The 20,857-nt window shown below is 40.3% G+C and overlaps 1 protein-coding gene, 1 long non-coding RNA gene and 1 pseudogene across 4 annotated transcripts in view; 2 read left to right on the plus strand and 1 right to left on the minus strand.

Annotated features, from left to right (window-relative positions):
- LOC148842529 (putative RNA-dependent RNA polymerase 3) overlaps positions 1-20,857 on the minus strand; it is a 73,103-nt gene that overhangs the window by 48,303 nt on the left and 3,943 nt on the right. For all 3 annotated transcript variants that reach the window (XM_088956541.1, XM_088956540.1, XM_088956542.1), the window contains exons 6-8: positions 5,140-5,338; positions 4,972-5,059; positions 4,702-4,845 (exon numbers count right to left, since the gene is read on the minus strand). In XM_088956541.1, the coding sequence (XP_088812667.1) occupies positions 4,702-4,845; positions 4,972-5,059; positions 5,140-5,338 (431 nt within the window). The remainder of the gene's footprint in view (positions 1-4,701; positions 4,846-4,971; positions 5,060-5,139; positions 5,339-20,857) is intronic.
- LOC148842530 (uncharacterized) overlaps positions 1-20,857 on the plus strand; it is a 63,741-nt gene that overhangs the window by 41,174 nt on the left and 1,710 nt on the right. The window lies entirely within an intron of this gene.
- LOC148842531 (C-type lectin receptor-like tyrosine-protein kinase At1g52310 pseudogene) lies at positions 16,159-17,274 on the plus strand (annotated as a pseudogene).

Here is a 20,857-nt window from a genome sequence, read left to right on the forward strand (position 1 = left end):
TTGGGAATTTTATTGTCCTAAATAGGCTTTTGAAAAAGCCACTTTTTGAAAAAGCACTTGTTTAGTGTTTGGCTTGTCACCAACTTTTTTGAGCTTCTTAAAAAGCCACTTTTTGAAATGGGCTTTTTGAAAACACTTTTTTTAGTGTTGGGCTTGTCACCAACATTTTTGTTCAAAATAGCTTCTTGCAAACGTAAAAAGCTAAATTGATTTTACTTTTTGCTTTTTAAACAGGCTTTTTAATGGGAAAAAAACAATTAGAGCTTTTTCACCAAATGAACTTGTTAGTGTAGAGGTATTTCTGTCTTTATACTTATGTTGAGGTTGCTGATCTGTAATATTATATTAGAACTAGTGTCCCTCACTTAAATAAGGGCACATGTGTCTTTTCCATTATATTAGTAATATAAAACATGTCTGGCCGAATGGGAGAAGTGATCTTTCCCGAATTCGAACCAGACTTTTCTTCTCTCCTTTTATCCTCCTTTCTCTCTCTCTTTCTTTCTTCTTTCTTCTCTCTTCTTGGCTGTTATCAGACTGACAGAACTCAAAGGCAGGCCGAATTATAATAGAAGCACTTCCAAACGTGGCCAAAATTTGCCACAATTTAAAGATAAACTAATAATAAAAGGAAAATAGGATTTAGATGAGGAGACTAACTATATGTGGCTTGAAATGGCTAGCTATATAAAGAAAGTAAGAAAAAGAGGTTTTAATAAAATCTAAAGGAAAAATTTTGAAACTCCAAAGAAACTTGGTGGTGGAATAAGGAGGTTCAAAATATAACCAAAGCAAAACAGACATATTATGAAAAAAATGGTAAAAGACTAAAAATTTAGAAAATTTGGAAAAATATAAAATCACAAAAAAAAGGAAAGTTAAGAAAATGAGCAAAGCTAAATTTAGGGCATGTAACAAACTCTTTCATAAACTAGGCACTAAAATGGAGAAAATAGAGTATATAAACTTGTAAAGGTAAGAGAAAGAAAAGGAAGAGATTTAAATCATGTTTGATGAAAAGAGTCTTGATAAAAGACTAGGAAATCAAGGAAAGATGCAAAATCTATTCTGATAAATTGCTAAATAAAGAACATATAAAGGGTGCTAGTGGGGGACGTACTTGTAAAATTAGAATTTCTAAAGTGAAGGATGCTTTAAATAAAATGAATAAAGGAAAGGTATGGGAAAAGTAGGTCTATTATGGCTATGACTACAAACATATCAAGTCGAATCCAATTTTATCTAATATCCAAATTTGATTCATTATCCAACGAATCACCAAAATACCAATTCAAGTCAAATTTGTTAAGGGAGTTGGATATACGGACTTGATAGATTTCAGTTCAACATGACTTAAAGTTGTTAGTTTAACAAATTAAATTGAGGAAAAAAGAAAAATGAAATAAAGTTATGCAAAACATTATAGAGAAGGGCAAAAATCAACTCAAGAATAACAACCAATTCTAAACTATCAACAATAAACCCAAAGAGAAACATGAAAGAAACCCATATTTTTCTTGATAAGAAAAAAATTAAAAAAAAAAAACGCCAACTAGCATAAAACATGAGACTATTTGATTTGGGGAAAGATGTGAAAGTTGAAGCTATTACATCAAAACAGAAAAGCAAACATCATTTGAGAGAAACATGACTTGATTTTTAACAAGAAACATAGTTTTTTCAAGGAGAATAAAGAGAAGAGGGTGAAAATACAAAAATAAAAAATAGCAGGCCCTCTGTCAGTTATAGATCTTAAGGCACCATGTTTTTTCTCTTCTATTCCACTGGGGACTTTAAGTGTGTGACCTTTATTAATTGATTTGAGAAGTTAGGAAGAAGCCACCCTGGTTGAATACCCATTTCTATCCCTTACAACCACTGCATGTTATGTTAGGGTTTCTATTTTTCTCAATGGTTTAAATTGAGTTTATTTAACAAATGGGTTTTAATATCTTTAGCCTTGCAGTTTAGTTAAAATACTTAAAATACTCTCAAATTAAACACGTTAATAAGGGGTACACACAAGTGTATATAACGGATCAAATGAAATTATAATAGATTTACTGCAGAGGCTAAATATCATGCTATGGCTCATGGGGTGGCTTGACTGTTGTGGATTAAGAATCTTCTCAGAGAGTTGGCTCATGGAATATGCAGTACTACTGCTATAACATTTTCCATATAATTGGAAGTTTTCTGGTTAATGCCTTTTCACAACAAGCTATGAACTTTAGCCTGGTAATATCCATGTTATAGACTTATAGTAAGGGAGAGGACATAAAATTCCTTTCTATCCACTTCATGTTGTGTAGACCTTATCTTAGTGGTTTAAAGTATAACAATAAACTGACGAGTACTTGCTCTATGAAACAAAATAACTTGTTTTTTTTATCAATAACTGGAATTCATTAGATTAAAAGAATTTAGTTACAGCGCTCCAAAGAGAGATAAACAGGCTTAACTCTCTTCGGGAAGATAACAAAAAGGAAAAATTTACAGAACAGCCCAAAACATTTGATCCCTTCCCACCCCCTGCTTTGTCAAAGCATCAGCAAATGCATTTGCTGTTCTCTTGACCCACTGAAACTTGATTTCCAGTCCTCTAGTTAGCCACTTAATCTCCCTCCTCTCATTAGCATATTTCCAAAGTCCACTACCTTCTTGTAACCAAATTAAGACCAGCTTTGAGTCCCCTTCAACAACTAACTTTTGTATATTCAGTTCCTTAGACTTCCTTATACCCTCCAGTACTGCATAGACCTCAGCTTTGAGAGAGCCTCCAAACCCAATGGAACCTGAATACAAAGCGAGCACCTTCCCACCCTCATCTCTGAAAACCCCTCCTACACCTGATGGACCTGGATTTCCTTCACTACTTCCATCGAAGTTTAGCTTTATAAGTCCACTTCCTGGTGGTAACCACACAAGACAAACTAAAGAGCGAGCAGGAGCAGAATTTGCCACCTCCAGCCAGCTATTCAGCAACATATCCGTAGAAATATCAACAAACAGGTCCAAAGATTTCAGCCAACGAACCACCCTCACGGTTACTACTTCAATAAGGCATTCTTTACTTCTTTCAATTTCGGAGAAAATTCTGGTGTTCCTTTCCTCCCAAAGAGTCCAACAAACAGCAGCCCTCACACATCTCCACATTATCCTTCCCCTTTTGTTTGGCCAACCAAAGAATGAGGGGCTAAACAAACTTTGAATGTTTGGCGGTGGGGTCAACCTGCAACCAAAAGTGGAAAGAAACCATTCCCAAAGATCAGTAGCAAAGGGGCAAGAAACTAATAAGTGGTAGGAGCTTTCACCATTAGCCTTGCAAAGAATGCACCAATTCGGAGACAAGCACCAAAAAGGCCTTTTTCTTTGGAGTACGTCACATGTATTACATCTTCCGAGGAAGGCTTCCCAACAAAAGGCTCCAATCCTTGGAGGAATCGGCTCACCCCAAACATCCTTAACTGGAAAGTTTTGTGCAAATGGACTGGATGAAGGCAATAGGAACTTGAAGAAAGAGGCACAAGAGAAGGTTCCAGAGGGAATTAGGGTCCATAGTCTCTTATCCCTCTCAAAGGAATCCAACACCACCCGGTCTAAGATCTGAACCAGACTCATGGCATTTTCAACCTCTACATCCCTTAAGCCTCTTCTAAGCCCCAGATCCCAATCAAACCCAAAATTAGACTGAGAATGAACTAGAAAACTGGACACAACCTTGCCCTTAAATCAGGAGAGTGAAAACAAGGGAATTGGTCTTTCATAGGTATCTCACCCACCCAAATGTGCTCCCAAAACTTTACCTGATTCCCAGAGCAGAGATCATACCTAATGTGCTGCAAAAATGAAGGAAGAATGGCATGTATAGATTTCCAATGAGAGGCACCAACAGACCTTGCCAAAGTCCCAGTGTCCTAGCCATCATCTGCCTAACCGTGAATACTTAAAATTACCCTTGTCCACAGCTTATCCCTCTCACCTCCACAGCCATTCCCCAACAAGGCTTCACTTTTCCACCGAATGTTACCTAAACCTAACCCTCTGTCAGCCCTACTCCTAGAGACTAGTTCCCAATTCACCCTGTGATCCTTCCTCTCCTCCCCTGGTTCCCACAAGAAGTCTCTCATTAACTTCTTCAAACTCCTACTTATCTTCACCGGGATCCTAAAAACCGATAAATAATACACAGGCAAACTAGCTAGTGTAGATTTGATCAAAGTAATTCTACCACCCAGAGATAAATAGTTCTTCTTCCAAGAGGCTAGCTTCTTAGCAAATCTATCAATTACGGGGCTCCAAAAGCTCTCTTTCCTCGGGTTATCCCCTAAGGGCATTCCCAAATAGTTTAGCGGCCATTGAGACACCGTACAACCCAAAGCTTCAGTCCTCTCCAATATAGCTTATTAAACAAAATAACTTGTTTAACAAGCAAAAATAAATTAAGAACATTTTTTAAATTCTAAATTTGTCTAGTGAAGCTTCTAATAGGTAAGTTCAGGAATAAAAAAAAAAACAAGAAGGAAAATATTTCCTTGATCATTCCAAGCACTAATAAAAAATCTAGTAAATAAACTTCTAGAAAGAATTAAATACTTTTCAACACACAAGCGACTTTTGAGTGCAACTTTTAAAATAAGGTAATTATCATTAAAAAATTTTTCAGTTGACAAATTATGAAACACAGACAAAGTTACAAACCATAATTTCTCCTTGCTTCAGATTCTTTCCTTTAACCACATTCATTGGGCATTTCAAAGCCAAGTCTTCAGATATAAAACCAGTTCCATCAGTGTGTATAAGAGGTTCCCCACCTTCATTACAAATGATGTGTCCATCCTCATCCTACAATTCACAAGCATATCAACTTAACAAAATGAATACCAAAAAATTAAGCTTTATTAACAGACGCATATTAAACAAGGTAATCTCAACCTTTTCTACAGACTAAAAGGAAACAAACTGAAATACCCGGCATGGTTCGTCTTCTATCCTTTGGATATCCACAGATGCAAGATCTACCTCAAGCTTGATGGTCTTTGACAAAATGAGAGAAAACCTACACTCCCAAATTATCATGATGTTTTAAAGGAAATAAGAATAAATATGGCCATAGAAGAAGGCAAATAGGTTACCAACCTAGCCATATATTTAGAAATGTTGGAAACTGTGTGTACATGCATAAACACAGACCGTGCTTCATGAACTGATTTATTAAATAAAATATATTGTGTTTTCTCCTCCAATGATGCGTTAGACTCCAGGCAAACAAAATAACATTTTACAGGTGATGAAGCTGGATTTTTCCTCTTTTTTTCTTTACCTCCATCTTTGAAAACTGGAAGAAAAATAGTTATAAGATAGATGAAACTAATGTTACCATTCTTGAAATATATAGGAAAAAAAGGAAAGAAAAAGGAGATTCATATTATGGAATAACTTTCCAGTACAAAACATGAATAAATGACTAAGACTTTGTATAGCAAGGAGGGCTTAAGCAACAAGAACAAGAAGAAATCATGTTTGGCCTGCAAGTCAAGATGGAATGATGGATATTATTTTTCCAATAACAGCAATCACTTCAACAAGCTATAGTTGGGGAGCTCAAGGGATGAGATCCAAGCCAGCTTAACATATACCAAGCCTTTCCCTTTTACATACATTGGTGTACAAACCAGCATTGCAACAGCACCTTAATTTTGATAACGCAACAGCACTTTAATACCCTTATTACTTAATTCACAGTGAAAAAAACACAGGAGCAACACCACTGAACACTAAACCAGCACCTACTCAATGATCAAACTCCAGGTTACTTGAGAAAAAACAGTCCTACGCCCTTCATAGACAAACCAGACCACTCCCAAGTATGGATGAAGGCTACTCACCACCAAATCAGACCACACAGGCACAAGATACTGAAGGATTACTGCTGTTACAGCAGAAATAGTTCATACCAGACCTAACGAGAGTACGTACTATTTTCAGGCAAGAGATATCAGAGAAGGAGAGGAGGAAGAGAGGAGAGAAGAGAGACAAAAAAAACTGGATTAAAACTTGTATCTGGCGGCGTCAGATATTAGCTTATATATTAGGGCAACCCAACTAATAATAAAAAGAAAAGGAAATTACAAGAGTGCCCTTACAGCACTAAAAAACAGAAAAGCATAAATAAAACGCCTCAGAGAAGAGGCTAACTGATTCCAACACTCCCCCTCAAGTTGGGACATAGATATCAATCATGCCCAACTTGTCGCATAAATCATTGTGCCGCGGATGATATAATCCCTTGGTAAAGATGTCTGCAAGTTGATCCGTGGAACTAAAATATGGAGTGCACATTTCCCCATTTATAATTTTCTCCCTAATAAAATGCTTGTCAACCTCAATATGTTTAATTCTATCATGGAGCACTGGGTTGGCAGCAATGTTGATAGCAACTTTATTATCACAATACATGGATATGGGGCCATCAACAGGAAATCCCAACTCACTCAACAAGTTCTTTATCCACATAACTTCAGCCACTCCATGGGACATTGCTCTATATTCAGCTTCAGCACTAGACCTTGCCACAACATATTGTTTCTTGTTTCTCCACGTGACTAGGTTTCCTCCTCCCACAAAGGTGCAATACCCACTAGTAGACTTTCTGTCATCAACTGATCTGGCCCAGTCAACATCTGTATACACCTCAACCTTCAAGTGGCCATTCTTTTGGAAAAGTAAACCAGCCCCTGGGAACTTCTTTAGGTACCTGAGAATTCTATCGGCTGCCTCTAAGTCTTTGGGGCATGCATGAATTGACTAAGAACACCCACAACATAAGCAATGTTTGGTCGTGTCATAGACAAATATAATAGTCTGCCCACAAGTCTCTGGAATTGTTTCACATCCTTGATAGTCTCACCTTGACAATCACTTAACTTGACAATCACTTAATCTATGGTTTGGATCAATAGGGGAGTCAACAAGTTTGACTCCAAGTTTTCCTGTATCCTGTAATAAATCTAGGGTGTATTTTCTTAGAGAAATGAAGATCCCCTTTTTCAAACTGGCCACTTCAAATCCAAGAAAATACTTCAAGAGACCTAGATCTTTCACCTCAAATTGAATGGCTAGGAACTCCTTTAATCTCTGAATTCCCACCTTCCAGTCGCCTGTGATCACTATGTCATCAACATACACTATCAAAGCTACAATTTTTCCTTCTCCCTTTTTCACAAATAATGTATGATCAGTCTGACATTGTTTATAACCAATTTGTTGTACAACTAGGTAAAACTTGTTGAACCAAGCTCTCGGTGACCATTTTAGTCCATACAAGGACTTCTTTAACCTACACACCTTTTTTTTCTTGGTCTTGAGCATAGAAACCAGGAAGTTTCACCATGTACACTTCTTCAAGATCACCATTCAAGAAGGCATTTTTAATATCTAACTGGTGGAGATCCCAATCAAGGTTAGCAGCAAGAGAAAAAAGAACTCTGATAGAATTCATCTTTAGCAACCAGAGCAAATGTCTCTGCATAGTCTACTCCATACACCTGAGTAAACCCTTTCGCCACCAACCGAACTTTGTACCTTTCTACTGTACCATCATCCCTGTGCTTTACTGTAAAAACCTACTTGCACCCTACCGGTTCCTTTCCCACAAGGAGATCCACTAATTCCCATGTACCGTTTTTATGTAAGGGATCCATCTCTTCTTTCATTGCATCTGTCCACTCAGGTACTGAAAGAGCTTCTGCCACATTTTTGGGGATAGGGATACTGTCAATGGAAGAGAGAAAAGAAAGAAAGGAGGATGAGATGTTCTCATATGAGATAAAGTGGGAGATAGGATGTCTGGTGGTACAGGACCTAACTCCCTTCCTTTGTGCAATAGGGATGTCAAGGTCATTGGCAAAAGAAGAATTAATAGCAATAGGATCAGGAATATCAACGGGAATAATAGTACCTAATGGAATGTGATCTGTCCCCAATGAATCTGATGATGTTGGTGGTATAGTTTCAAGTTGCTCCACAGCTTTTTAACCCAACTAGCCCTTGCAGTGACGGAGAAAGACATGGAACGGAGGAGGGTCAAATAGGGGAGGTAGTACTTGAAATTGTTTCTCCTTCACCCCATTCTCCCCATGAGGAGAAACCGGGAAGAAGGGATCACCCTCAAAGAAAGACACATCCATAGAAACATAGTATTTTCGAGAGACGGGATCGAAACAATGGTAACCCTTTTGGAAAGAAGGATAACCCAAGAATACACAAGGAAGAGCACGAGGGTCAAGTTTACCATGGTTAGGAGACAAGTTTTGAACAAAACAACGACAACCAAACACACGAATGGGAATAGAAAAGATGGGAGCTTTGGGAAATAGGAGCTGATGAGGGGCCTTGTACCCTAACACTCGAGATGGCATACAGTTGATGAGATAGGTAGCACATAACACAGCATCCAACCAAAAACGTTTTGGAACACTCATATGGATGAGTAACCCACGAGCCACTTCAAGTAGACGGCGGTTTTTCTTTCTGCAACACCATTTTTTTTAGGAGTTTTGGCACAAGAACTACGACGGATAGACCCACACGAAGCAAAGAACTCCGTGAGATCACTGTGGAAGTATTCTTTGGCATTGTCAGACTAGAAAATTTGGATCTTTGTCTGAAATTGAGTAAATATCATAAGATGTAAATCAGTCCTCAAATATTAGGTATAAATTTGAATATTAGAAGAAAAAGAAGAAGAGAAGTAAGAGCAGCAACACAAGAGAAGAAGATGGCGAAAAAGAGAAGGAAGAAGAAGAAAAATTGAATTATTTTCCCTTTCTCCTCTAATCCTTTTTTATTAAGAATTAAAGTTAGAGTAATGACAAGTATGCCCTTAAGTGGGCGGCCAGCTAGGCAGTAACATAAAGAGATTAAACAAAAAGAAATAACAGGCCCATTAAGAGAGGCCCATTAGCCAACAATAAAAGAAAAGATATTACAAGAGAAGATACTAGGACCCATTCGGTCCAGTCTCTTTACATCATATGTTGGAAATCTTTCACAATCTTTGGTACTTCATCTATGGACCGCATAGATGATAAAGTAACAGGGCCCCAAACATCAGAATAAACAATATGGAAAGGGAAATTGAATTTATTATTTCTTGAAGAAAAATGATTTCTACAATGTTTGCTCAACTGACAAGTTTGACATTTGAACTCAGACACTGACACTTATTTAAATAAATCCGAAAGTAAGACCTTTAACGACCCAAACGACTATGCCATAAGTAAACTTCACTCATACTAGACTGACTCGTAGACTCAATGACCGCAAGACTAGCTTTGTTCTCTAGTATGTAGAGACCATCCACCATACGACCTCTACCAATCATCTTCCCCAAGTCCAAATCCTATAGAACACAAGAAGGGAAAAAGGTCACTAAACAGTTAAAGAGTTTGTAATGCTACTGACAGAAAACAAATTTATAGGTAATTTTGAAACATGTAACACATTAGAAAGGGTAAGTCTAAAAAGAAGGGTTATGGTTCCTTCACCAACTATGGTGGAAAAAGAACCATCAGCTAATCTCACTTTGTCCCTACCAGATAAAAGTTGATAAGATTGGAAACAATTTGACTTACCCGTCATATGGTTTGAGGCTCCAGAGTCAATTATCCAAGGGGAATCAGATAAATGGGAAGACACATGGAAGGCTGTGGCAGGATTGCCATTACCTGAAGTAGATGCAAAGGAAGTCGAGGTAGGAGAAGCAGAATCCATTTGGCCAATTGCTCTCCCATACAGATCCAAGTGGTCACGGAAAGAATTGATGATATCTTCCCGGGGATCGACAACGGATGGGCGGTCCTAGTGAATAGCAGTAGATGACTGAGACTCCCGAGAGGCCAAATTTGTTGTATTAAACTTTTTTTTACTCTTTTATCTTGGCTTCTTATTATGATATGATTTCTTACTCAACTCTTGGGCCCACTTTGGCTTTCCATGGAGGTCCCAACAAGTATCTTGAGTATGTTTGGCCTTCTGGCAGTGAGTACACCATAACTTATCTTTATCATCCACTCTCTTCTGGATATCACCTTTCTTATTGCCTCCTACACCCATACTCCCTTTAGCCACTAAGGCAATCTGCTCCCTTTCGAAGCTATTCATCACACTTCGCCTGCTCACTTCGGATTGAACTAGAGCATACACTTCTTGTACTGAAAGAAGATCTTTATGATAGGCCCCAATTAATGCCAGGAAGAGGGAAGGTCAACAATCAGCTAAGGGGGGGAAATAATTGAACAATTAATCACATGAGGGCAATTATAGCTGGAGGGAATAAGGAGAGTCTTGGGGCATTTATAGCTATGTCAGTTATGAATAAGAAGAGTTTTTGGGCATTTATAACTAGGCCAACTGGGCATTTATAGAGGGAGTCAATTATGCTATCAGTAGAGTATAAGAAGGGGCTTTGGGGGATGGGGGGTGGCATGTTTTTCTTGGAGTGAAGAATATTGAGAGTGTTTGGGAGAGCCGGCGGTCTCTCGAAGTACCGACCAACTGTTACTGTTTTCTGCTGAATGAATACTAGTTTCTTTTGTTGATATTCAAGTGTGTGAACTCTGTTGTGAGTCTAAGAACTGTGTGTCAAATTTCTGGGTCATATCAGTGGTATCAGAGTGCGTCTTTCCTCGGCCATAGTGACAGCAAGGAAGTGGCATCGCAGGTGGAGGGTTTTGAAGAACGCTTGACTTCTCTGCATTCTGAATTTCGTGGGGAGATGGATGGCTTACGTGATGAGATAGCAGCTGGACTTTCGAAGATCTCGTCTCTGGAAGGAGCCGTTCAAGACTTGGTAAGGGAAGAGTGCGGCTGTTCCGACGTCCCCTTCAATGACAGTCCCGGAACGTATTTCTGATTCACTTCCTCCGAAGTTGGAGTTGCCTATTTTTGATGGGGAAAATCCAGACGACTGGCCGTTTCGCGCAGAGCACTATTTTGAGATTAATGGCTTGCTTCCGGCGGAACGTCTACGGGCAGCAGTGGTCTGTTTAGAGGGTGATGCATTGGCATGGTATTATTGGGAGGATGGTCGGCGACCTTTTCGAAGTTGGGCAAAATTCAAGGAACTCCTCCTTGAACGTTTTTGATCAACTCAGGAGGGAAACTTGCAGGAGCAGCTTCTATCATTACGTCAATCCACTATTGTTGAAGATGATCAAGACTGCTATCAGTCTTGGACACTAAGGAATTTCAGGTTCGAACAGAAGAGAAAGTGAAGAAGAGAGAGGAGAAAGATTAGTGAGAGAGCAGTAGAACACAAGTTTGAAAGGAAGGACAGATTCTGAATAATCTGCCGCCGCCACTTCAATTTAATATTTATATGTTATGCTAGTTACATGAAAGGACATATTTGCCCTTGGTGTTTACATCATAACACTTAACAATATAAAAAACTGAAAAGTAAATAACAAAACTAGAATAACAGAATAACATAACAGATAGACTAGGTATATTCTACCCTACGGACCACATCAGTTTCTCTACACTCCCCCTCAAGTTGGGAGTAAATGTTTATCATTCCCAACTTGGATAGATCCGCTTCTAGCTTCTTTCTTGATACAGCTTTAGTGAGGATATCTGCTAGTTGCATACTGGATGTGATGTAAGGGAGGCATATTTCCTGAGATGAGACCCTCTCTCGTACAAAATGTCGGTCAACTTCAATGTGTTTGGTTCTGTCATGCTGCACTGGATTATGTGCTATATTAATGGCGGCTTGATTATCACAATACAGCATTAGAGGCTTCTCATACTCAATACCCAACTCCTCAAGTAGAGATCTTAGCCATAGGATTTCAGCCACTCCGTTGGCCATGGACCTGTATTCTGCTTCAGCACTAGACCGGGAGACAACACTTTGTTTCTTACTTCTCCAAGAGACAATGTTTCCTCCCACAAGGGCACAATATCCTGAGGTAGACCGTTTGTCATCAACCTCCACCTTCATGTGGTTATTGTTCTTGAATAGTATACCCCTACCCGGGCATCTCTTCAAGTAGGCTAAAATTCTTTCTGCCGCAAGAAGATGTGTGGTTCTAGGAGAATGCATGTACTGGCTGACAACATTAACAGCATAAGTAATATCCGGTCGAGTGAGGCAGAGATATAGGAGCTTTCCTACCAACTGCTGGAACATAACTTTGTCTTCAAGCAGCTCCCCACTCTCTGCACTAATCCTGTGGTTCTGTTCAATGGGTGTATCTGCAGGTTTGACACCCAGCTTTCCAGTTTCAGCCAACAGATCTAAAACATATTTCCTCTGAGAGACAAAGATCCCCTGTTTAGATCTAGCAACCTCAATGCCCAAAAAATACCGTAGTGTACCCAGATCTTTCACCTCAAACTCTTGATGGAGCTGTTTGAGGGACTCAATCTCATGGCTGTCATTTCCTGTCACCACAATATCATCAACATATACTACAAGTAGTGTCAGTGAAGACTCCACCCTCTTGATGAACAGTGTATGATCTGACTGGGCCTGTACATAACCGAACTTTCCAAGAGCTAGTCTGAATCTGTCGAACCAAGCTCTAGGTGACTGCTTCAAACCATACAATGCCTTATTGAGCCGGCAGACCTTCTTACCTGTCTCTATATCGTAGTATCCAGGAGGCAACTGCATGTAAACCTCTTCCTGCAAGTCCCCATTCAGGAAGGCATTTTTAACATCCATTTGGTACAAAGGCCAAGTGTGGCTTGCTGCAAGAGATAATAGAACCCGAATGGTGGTCATCTTGGCTACCGGGGCAAATGTCTCCAAGTAATCTATACCATAAGTCTGAGTGAACCCTTTTGCAACTAGCCGAGCTTTGTACCTCTCAATGGATCCATCTGCATTGTGCTTCACAATAAATACCCATCTGCATCCAAATGGTTTCTTTCCTTTGGGCAAGTCAACTAGCTCCCAGGTATTATTTTTCAACAGGGCATCCGTTTCAACTTGCATTGCACCTCTCCACTCCAGGACTGATAGGGCCTCTTGTACTGTTCTTGGAATAGGACATTGGAAATGGAACTAAGGTAGGACCTGTAGGTAGGAGATAGGTGATCATAGGATAAAAAATGGGAAATACAGTGGGTTGTAGATGTGGTACAATGTCGTTTCCCTTTACGGACTGCGATCGGAAGATCAAGGTCATCTGTAGGAGGTGAAATGGCAACAATAGAAGAAGTCTCTGTGGGTCCTGAAACTGTAATGTCTGGACCTGGAGCCGTAGATGAGATTGGAGCTGGCCTGGACTGCTGATGATCGGGATCAACCTGCCTGCACCGCCTGTGATAGACCCTCAACTCCTGATCCCTCTGACCACCCTCACCATTGCAGCCCCCCCTCAACTCCTGATCCCTCTGGCCACCCTCACCATTGCAGCTCCCATCACCCAATGGAATAGGTAAAGGAACTACCCCACTCTCACTGCTCTCCCCCTGAAGACAAGGACTTAAACCCCTACTCTCACTACTCTCTCCCTGAGGAGAAACCCGAGGATAATAAGGTGTCTCCTCAAAGAAAGTGACATCCATGGAGACGAACTTCCTCCCTGTGACAGGATCATAGCAGCAATACCCCTTTTGAGTTTGTGCATAACCAAGGAAAATGCATTTGGAGGCCTTGGGTTCAAACTTGGAGTGATGGGGTCCGAGAAGCTGAACAAAGCAGGTACAACCGAATGTTTTAAGGGGAATAGAAAACAACTCCTCATGTGGGTATAGAAGGGAAAAAGGAGATCACAAATCAAGAACCCGGGAAGGAATCCGATTAATAAGATATACCGTCATGAGGATAGCAACACCCCAGAAGCGAATAGGGACATTGGAGGTAAACATAAGACTTCTAGCCACCTCCAAGATGTGCCTATTCTTCCTTTCTGCAACCCCATTCTGCTGAGGTGTATGAGGGCAAGAGCTCTGATGGATAACCCCATGAGTAAGAAGGTAAGATGCCAATGACTTAGCAAAGTATTCCTTTGCATTATCAGATCTAAGAACTTTAACCTTGACATCAAACTGGGTTAGGATCATTTGGTGAAAGTTTTGGGTCAGGGCGGGAACCTCATCTCGTGAACGCATAAGATAAACCCAAGAAAACCGGGTATGGTCATCAACAAACAACAAAAAATATTTGTACCCACCCATAGAAGGAATGTGATATGGCCCCCAAACATCTGTATGCACAAGATCAAAAGGACGATTACTCCTTTTATTACTCAATGAATAAGAGTTTCTACAATGTTTAGCAAACTCACATCTTTCACATTGCAACTAGGACAACTCAACAGACTCAAACAAAGTAGGAAACAGACTCTTTAAGGACCGAAAAGACAGATGACTCAATCGGTTATGCCAAAGCATAACCGAACTCACACTCTGGGAAACAAGTGACCTCTTACCCACTGACTCTTCTCGACGAGAACTCTCCCCGAGCAGATAAATCCCAATTCGTCTCACGGCCAGTCCCAATCACCTTCTTCGTCTCCAGGTCCTGAAAAACACACCGGTCAGGGAAGAAAGTTACTGAGCAATTCATGTGTTTGGTAATACTACTGACTGAAAGGAGGTTAGTATCAAGCTTAGGAACATGTAAGACAGAAGACAAGGAGATCGTATCTGATAACTTAATGTCCCCCTTCCCAGAAATAGGAACCAGGAAGCCATCAGCAATAGATACTTTATCCCTACCAGATGACAAATGGTAAGAGGTAAACAGTGAAGGCAAGCTAGTCATGTGGTCGGATGCACCTGAATCTATTACCCAACAAGGTTCAATAGTACCTGGAGTTGAGGCATGGTAGGCTGAAGCTAGAGTACCTGAATTTACAGTTGTAATCTGACCACCCATCTCAGAAACACTGCCATAACTGATGCCTCCAAAGCTGCCTTCTGCCTGATTTTTAAACTCCATCTCGGTAAAGTCTTAAAACAGCACTTGGACTACCAATCACAATCAAAAACAGTATAGGCCTGATCTGTATTCATAGTGTATGTGCACAAAACTGGGATAACTCTGATCTGAAATCAACTAACAAACACAACAGTGGCTGTCCGTAGAGCTCTAACCCCTTTAAGAGAGTTCGAAAACCCCAAAAAACTCTGAAAAAACAGCTTAGAAGGAGGTCTGATTTGCCTTTGCAGAATTAGGGTTTTAATCAGTCCTTAAAGTGCTCAATTCAGTTGCACAATCTAATCAGTACTGTATAGATAGACTTGCAGTAGGGTTAATATGAAACCCTAGAATCTGATCAATGCTAACAATAAACTTGAGGACAGCTCTAGATAGATCACAAGATTCAGTCCAGCACTAGGGCTTGCCGCAAGATCACTTTCAAACTCTAGTGCAGAAAGAAACAAGGCTGAGACAGTTCGGTGTAAAACAGTAGGGTTTTAATCACAGCAGAACAGTAGGGTTTGCTGTAAAACCCTAGAGAATCGAAGTGTAAAACAGTAGGGTTTTAATCACAGCAGAACAATAGGGTTTGCTGTAAAACCCTAGTGAATCGAAGAGATGAAAACCTAGAACGGTTCAGCCTTCCTCTCCAGATAGGTCCAACCTATCTTTTCTTAGAAAAGTAGATGACTTACAACAAAAGAATTGTTCGCTGCCTTCTAGGGTTACCCGAACCCTAGTCTTCTCTGATCCTTCCTGACCACCAATACTCTGCAACCATAACAAAACTTCCAACAGCTGCTAGCACTTCTGGCGATCTCCAAGAATCAGTCTGCGAACTCCACCTTTTCAGCTTCTAGTCCTAGGAGATTCTCATGTGGTCAGCTGGTATTAGACTCACATAAGAAACCCTAACTTGGCTTTGATACCATGAAGATGATCAAGACTGCTATCAGTCTTGGACACTAAGGAATTTCAGGTTCGAACAGAAGAGACCCTAACTTGGTTCTACCCTACGGACAGAGTGGCCCCACAGCTGTGAGGCCCACATCAGTTTCTCTACAACTGTCAAGGAATATCGTCGCCATTTCAAGGTGCTTTCTGCCCCCTTACTTGACCTGCTAGAATCAGTCCCTGAAGCAGCCTTTGTGAATGGATTGCGCCCAGATATCCAGGCCGAACTCTAACAGATGGAACCCGTTGGGTTGATCAAAAAAATGGTTGCGGCCCAGAAGATTGAGGATAAGAATCAGGCCCTTTGGGCTTATCAATCAACAGCACTTTGCCATACTAGTTGGGAGATCAGCTCAAATAAGTCACCTTGCCCTGATGATTGGGTAATCAGTCCAAATAAGAGCAAGTGTTTTGGGCTGATAGAAAACTCCAGTTATTGGGATGAATCCGAGTCCCGATGTAGGGATTATAATGGGCATTTGGCAGCACTGACATCAGCCAAGGAACTAAGTTTTGCTGGAAAACTCTGCACTAATACAGCAAGAGGCTGTTGGGTTGGAGGAAGAGGCTTCAATTCTACAGGTGGTTTTGGTTGGAAGTGGTCTGACAATGCAACACATTGGAATGAGTCCATCTTCCCTGGGGCACCATTTCACTCCAATTGCTCCAATTCATCATGCAAAGGCATTAATCTGATCAATACATGTACTTTGGTGACTAATGGCCAGCCAACCCTTGTGGGTGAGAGATGCAACAACTCTCATGAGTTCATCTGTATGCTTGAAATAGAGAACACATGCTACCACCTGCGCCGCCACAAGGAGTATCTTATCATCCTTGCAACTGTTAGTGGGATAATCCTTTGCACAACTTTGGTCGTTGTAATTTGGTTGCTTGCATACAGGAAGAGCAAGAGGCGCAGAAGGTCTCGCAAAGCATCTAATCCATCAACATCTGCATCAGTTACCCCATCATGGAAAGTCTTCAGCAATGAGGAACTGAGGCCAATTACAAAGAATTTCAGTGAAGGTAATCGTCTTGTTGAAAATGCCAAGACTGGTGGCTCACATAGTGGGCTTTTACCTGAAGGAAAAAGGGTAGCAGTCAAGAAATTGAAAAGGTCTAGCTTTCAAAGAAAGAAGGAATTTTATTCAGAGACTGGAAGAGTTGCAAAGCTCCATTATCCTGCTGCCGTGCGCGGTGTGCGTCCATCCACTATGCATGGAGTTACTGGTTGGAAGTGCTTATTCATTGGCAGGACTTGCCTGATTTTGAAGATTCTTGGGAGTCTTTTGACTTACTTCGAGACCAGTTTCCTCATTTTAACCTTGAGGACAAGGTTAGACTTTGGGCGGCGGGTAATGATAGGCCCCAATTAACGCCAGGAAGAGGGAAGGTCAACAATCAGCTAAGGGGGGGAAATAATTGAACAATTAATCACATGAGGGCAATTATAGCTGGAGGGAATAAGGAGAGTCTTGGGGCATTTATAGCTATGTCAGTTATGAATAAGAAGAGTTTTGGGGCATTTATAACTAGGCCAGCTGGGCATTTATAGAGGGAGTCAGTTATGCTATCAGTAGAGTATAAGAAGGGGCTTTGGGGGATGGGGGGTGGCATGTTTTTCTTGGAGTGAAAAATATTGAGAGTGTTTGGGAGAGCCGGCGGTCTCTCGAAGTACCGACCAACTGTTACTGTTTTCTGCTGAATGAATACTAGTTCTTTTGTTGATATTCAAGTGTGTGAACTCTGTTGTGAGTCTGAGAACTATGTGTCAAATTTTTGGGTCATATCACTTTACTTCCTAATATCTAAACTCTAGGGGACTGATATACAGGGTTCAACCCCAAGAGGAAGGCAAAAACCTATTGTTGGGAAACCAGAGACTTGTAGGCCTTAGCATCAAAATCACACTTCCAGTCAATGTTCTGATAGTGATCTAGTTCTTTCCAAATTGAGATCAAATTTGAATAATAGGCTGAGAGAGTCCTCTCCCCTTGCTTACAAGTAGAGGAGGCAGCTTGCAACTGGTATATTTTGGCATAATGACGTTGCTTTGAATAGGTAGATTTTGCCTGCTCCCAAATCTCAATAGTTGTTTCAGCCCACATGAAGATCTTCCTAACTGGAGGCAACATAGAAAGTAACAGCCATGACATCACCATGTTGTTTTCCTGATCCCACCTATCATGCTCCACCCCCTGAGACTTTGGTTCTTTTGTTTTACCATTAATATAGCCTACCTTCCCCCTAGTTGTTATGTAGAACTTGATTCCCCTTGACCATTCTAGGTAGTTAAGACTATCAAAAGGTATCACGGCCATGGGGAAACTCATGTCAAAACCCCCACTCATTCCACTTTGACAAGAGGACCCACTAGACAGGATAGAATCCTCAGATGACATGTTAAAGGATAGTTCTGTTTAAAAAAAACACAGTTCAGCCACAATTTATTAACACTTCAGTTCAGCTACGTTCACAGTTCAGTCAAGTTCAGCCCCTGTTCAGTCACAGTTCAATTTCAGTTCATCCAGTTCAGACCCCAGACCAAGTTCAGCCACTGTTCAGTCACTGTTCAATTTCAGTTCATCCAGTTCAGACCCCAGTTCAGTCACAGTTCAATCCCCAATTCAGTCACCAGTTCAGCCACAGTTCAGTTCAGTTAAGTCTTAGTCAGGTATAAATTTTTTTGGATCCCACACATCTACTGGAAAAATTCCCAAGAATTATAGTCAACCACTGTATTATAGTTACAGGTCATTTTGACCTATATCACCCAGCTATTTGGGCACAGAGATCACATGATCCACAATACTGAGAACAAAAAATCACAGCACTTACAGGTCATTCAGACCTCCATAACCCCCTTACCTGGGTACACAAAAAAAGGACCACAGGATCCACAAAAAACAGGTAAAAGAACCTTCACAGCATCAAACTTCCCTCTCTTTAATTTGTTTCTTGGCACACGACCAAGAGAGAAGGGAAGAAAGGGCATAGAAAACTTCAGATCAGTCCAATGCACTTCCTTGACAGGTTTGATCCACAGCAAGAAGAAACTGAGAAAAAAAAAACTGAGAGAAGAGAGCGATCTCGCAGCTTCTAATCTCAGAAGACCCGCTCTGATACCATGTTTTCAGGCAAGAGATGTCAGAGAAGGAGAGAAGGAGAGGAGGAGAGGAGGAAGAGAGAAGAGAGACAAAAAAACTGGATTCAAACTTGTAGCTGGTGGCACCTGCTATTAGCTTATATATTAGGCCGACCCAACTGATAATAAAAAGAAAAGGAAATTACAAGAGTGCCCCTGTGGCACTAAAGAACAGAAAAACATAAATAAAATGCCTCAGAGAAGAGGCTAACTGATTCCAACACATACCTCATTAAACAAGGATCACACAATCCACACAGAGCCTTGGAAGAGTACTAAACCTCCTCACAACATTCAACTACTATGATCACAATGTTTCCTTGGCACACGACCAAGAAAAGAGAGAAACAAAAGCACTTCAACCTGTCTCAGACCAAGCCGATTAACTGTTATTGAGTTTCAATCCAAGAAATCAGAGAAAAAGGAAAGAGGAGTTGATTGATCTGTTCTCAGGCCCTAGAGTCCTGCTCTGATATCATATTAACAGCAAGAAAATCAGAAAAATAGAGAGAAATCAAAGGACAAAGTCAAAAAGCTAGGCCGGTGGCACCTTTGAGTAAAAAGACAAAAGTGCTCCCTGCAGCACATATGTCACAAATAAAACAGTTACCAATGTGTCACCCATGCAGGCACCTAGGTTCTCAAGGGCACTCATATGAGTTGCCATGAATATATTGCATATGGCACCTGCCTAATACAGAAAGGCAGTTGTCTAGGCACTAAGGTGCCATAACAAGCAGTTATATGTGTGAGGGGGTAACGACTTTGCAGTTCTCAGTGCTACATCAAAACATTTCTCTCTCTCAGTGCCAAACTATTGTTTTTTTAAGAGTTTGGCAATTAAAGAGAGGGCCATCAATATTTTTTATCATTATTTATCAAGATTTTTGGAACCAGAGTAAACCAAAAAAAAAAAAGAAACCAAGCTTCAAAAAATCAATCAATCACTAGTGTTTGGACAAGAAGACTGAAATCAATCAGGGCTTGGAGCTTAGCTTCTTTGATTCATTGTAAAAATAAAGAATGTGCGTGAATGAGAAAATGGTCTCAAATCCTTTGTTTCTCTTTTTCTCTGTCTTCTTGCCCATGCAATCTCCCCCCAACCGCTTTGTTTCTCATAATTTAACCTTTCTACATAAGCAACAGTAAGTGTAATTTTTATTGCAACAACAGAATAACGTACAAAGTTGGTAACAGCATAAGCTGCCCCCAATTACAATGTAAATACCATTATCAGTTTACAAGTTCATCCCAAGTCCAGGCATTCCCCAAACAATGCTTTCCCTGTTGACCCCCAGACCTAGTCGAAGAATCAGTAAGAGTATTGACTGATCTAAGAATATTCTTGTAATTCAATCTTTCATTCGAAATGGAGGTGTATGTATGTCTATTTCTGATTTAGCATCATGAATTGTCAGATTTCAATTGTTGCTTACTTGGAAAGAGTTGCTCCTCATTATTAGAAGCAGGTTTATCACCACTATGTTACTCTTATTAGTTTATTTATCCATTAGTTTGTTTAACTTGTTAATCTGTTGACTGGTTAGTTTGTCCATGTATACATTGTATTGAAATAGTGTGTCTGAAGTACTGCAAACAATGATAGAAAATGTTACCATTTTGTGGATATGAATCATATGATCATCTGACATGCTTTATTGGGTGAAATTCACTTCTGTTTAGGATATTGTTTCATATTTCTTAACTCTGGTGTTTTTTGATTGTTATCATGACAAGGAAATCAATCTAAGGATCTAGGTTTCTTTTGTCAAAATTCATCACCTAGACAACAAGGCACCACTCTGTGACCTAGA

The sequence above is a fragment of the Nelumbo lutea genome, chromosome 8 (genome assembly GCF_056320005.1).
Source record: "Nelumbo lutea isolate HS-2025 chromosome 8, American lotus-T2T, whole genome shotgun sequence".
Taxonomy (NCBI): Eukaryota; Viridiplantae; Streptophyta; class Magnoliopsida; order Proteales; family Nelumbonaceae; genus Nelumbo; species Nelumbo lutea.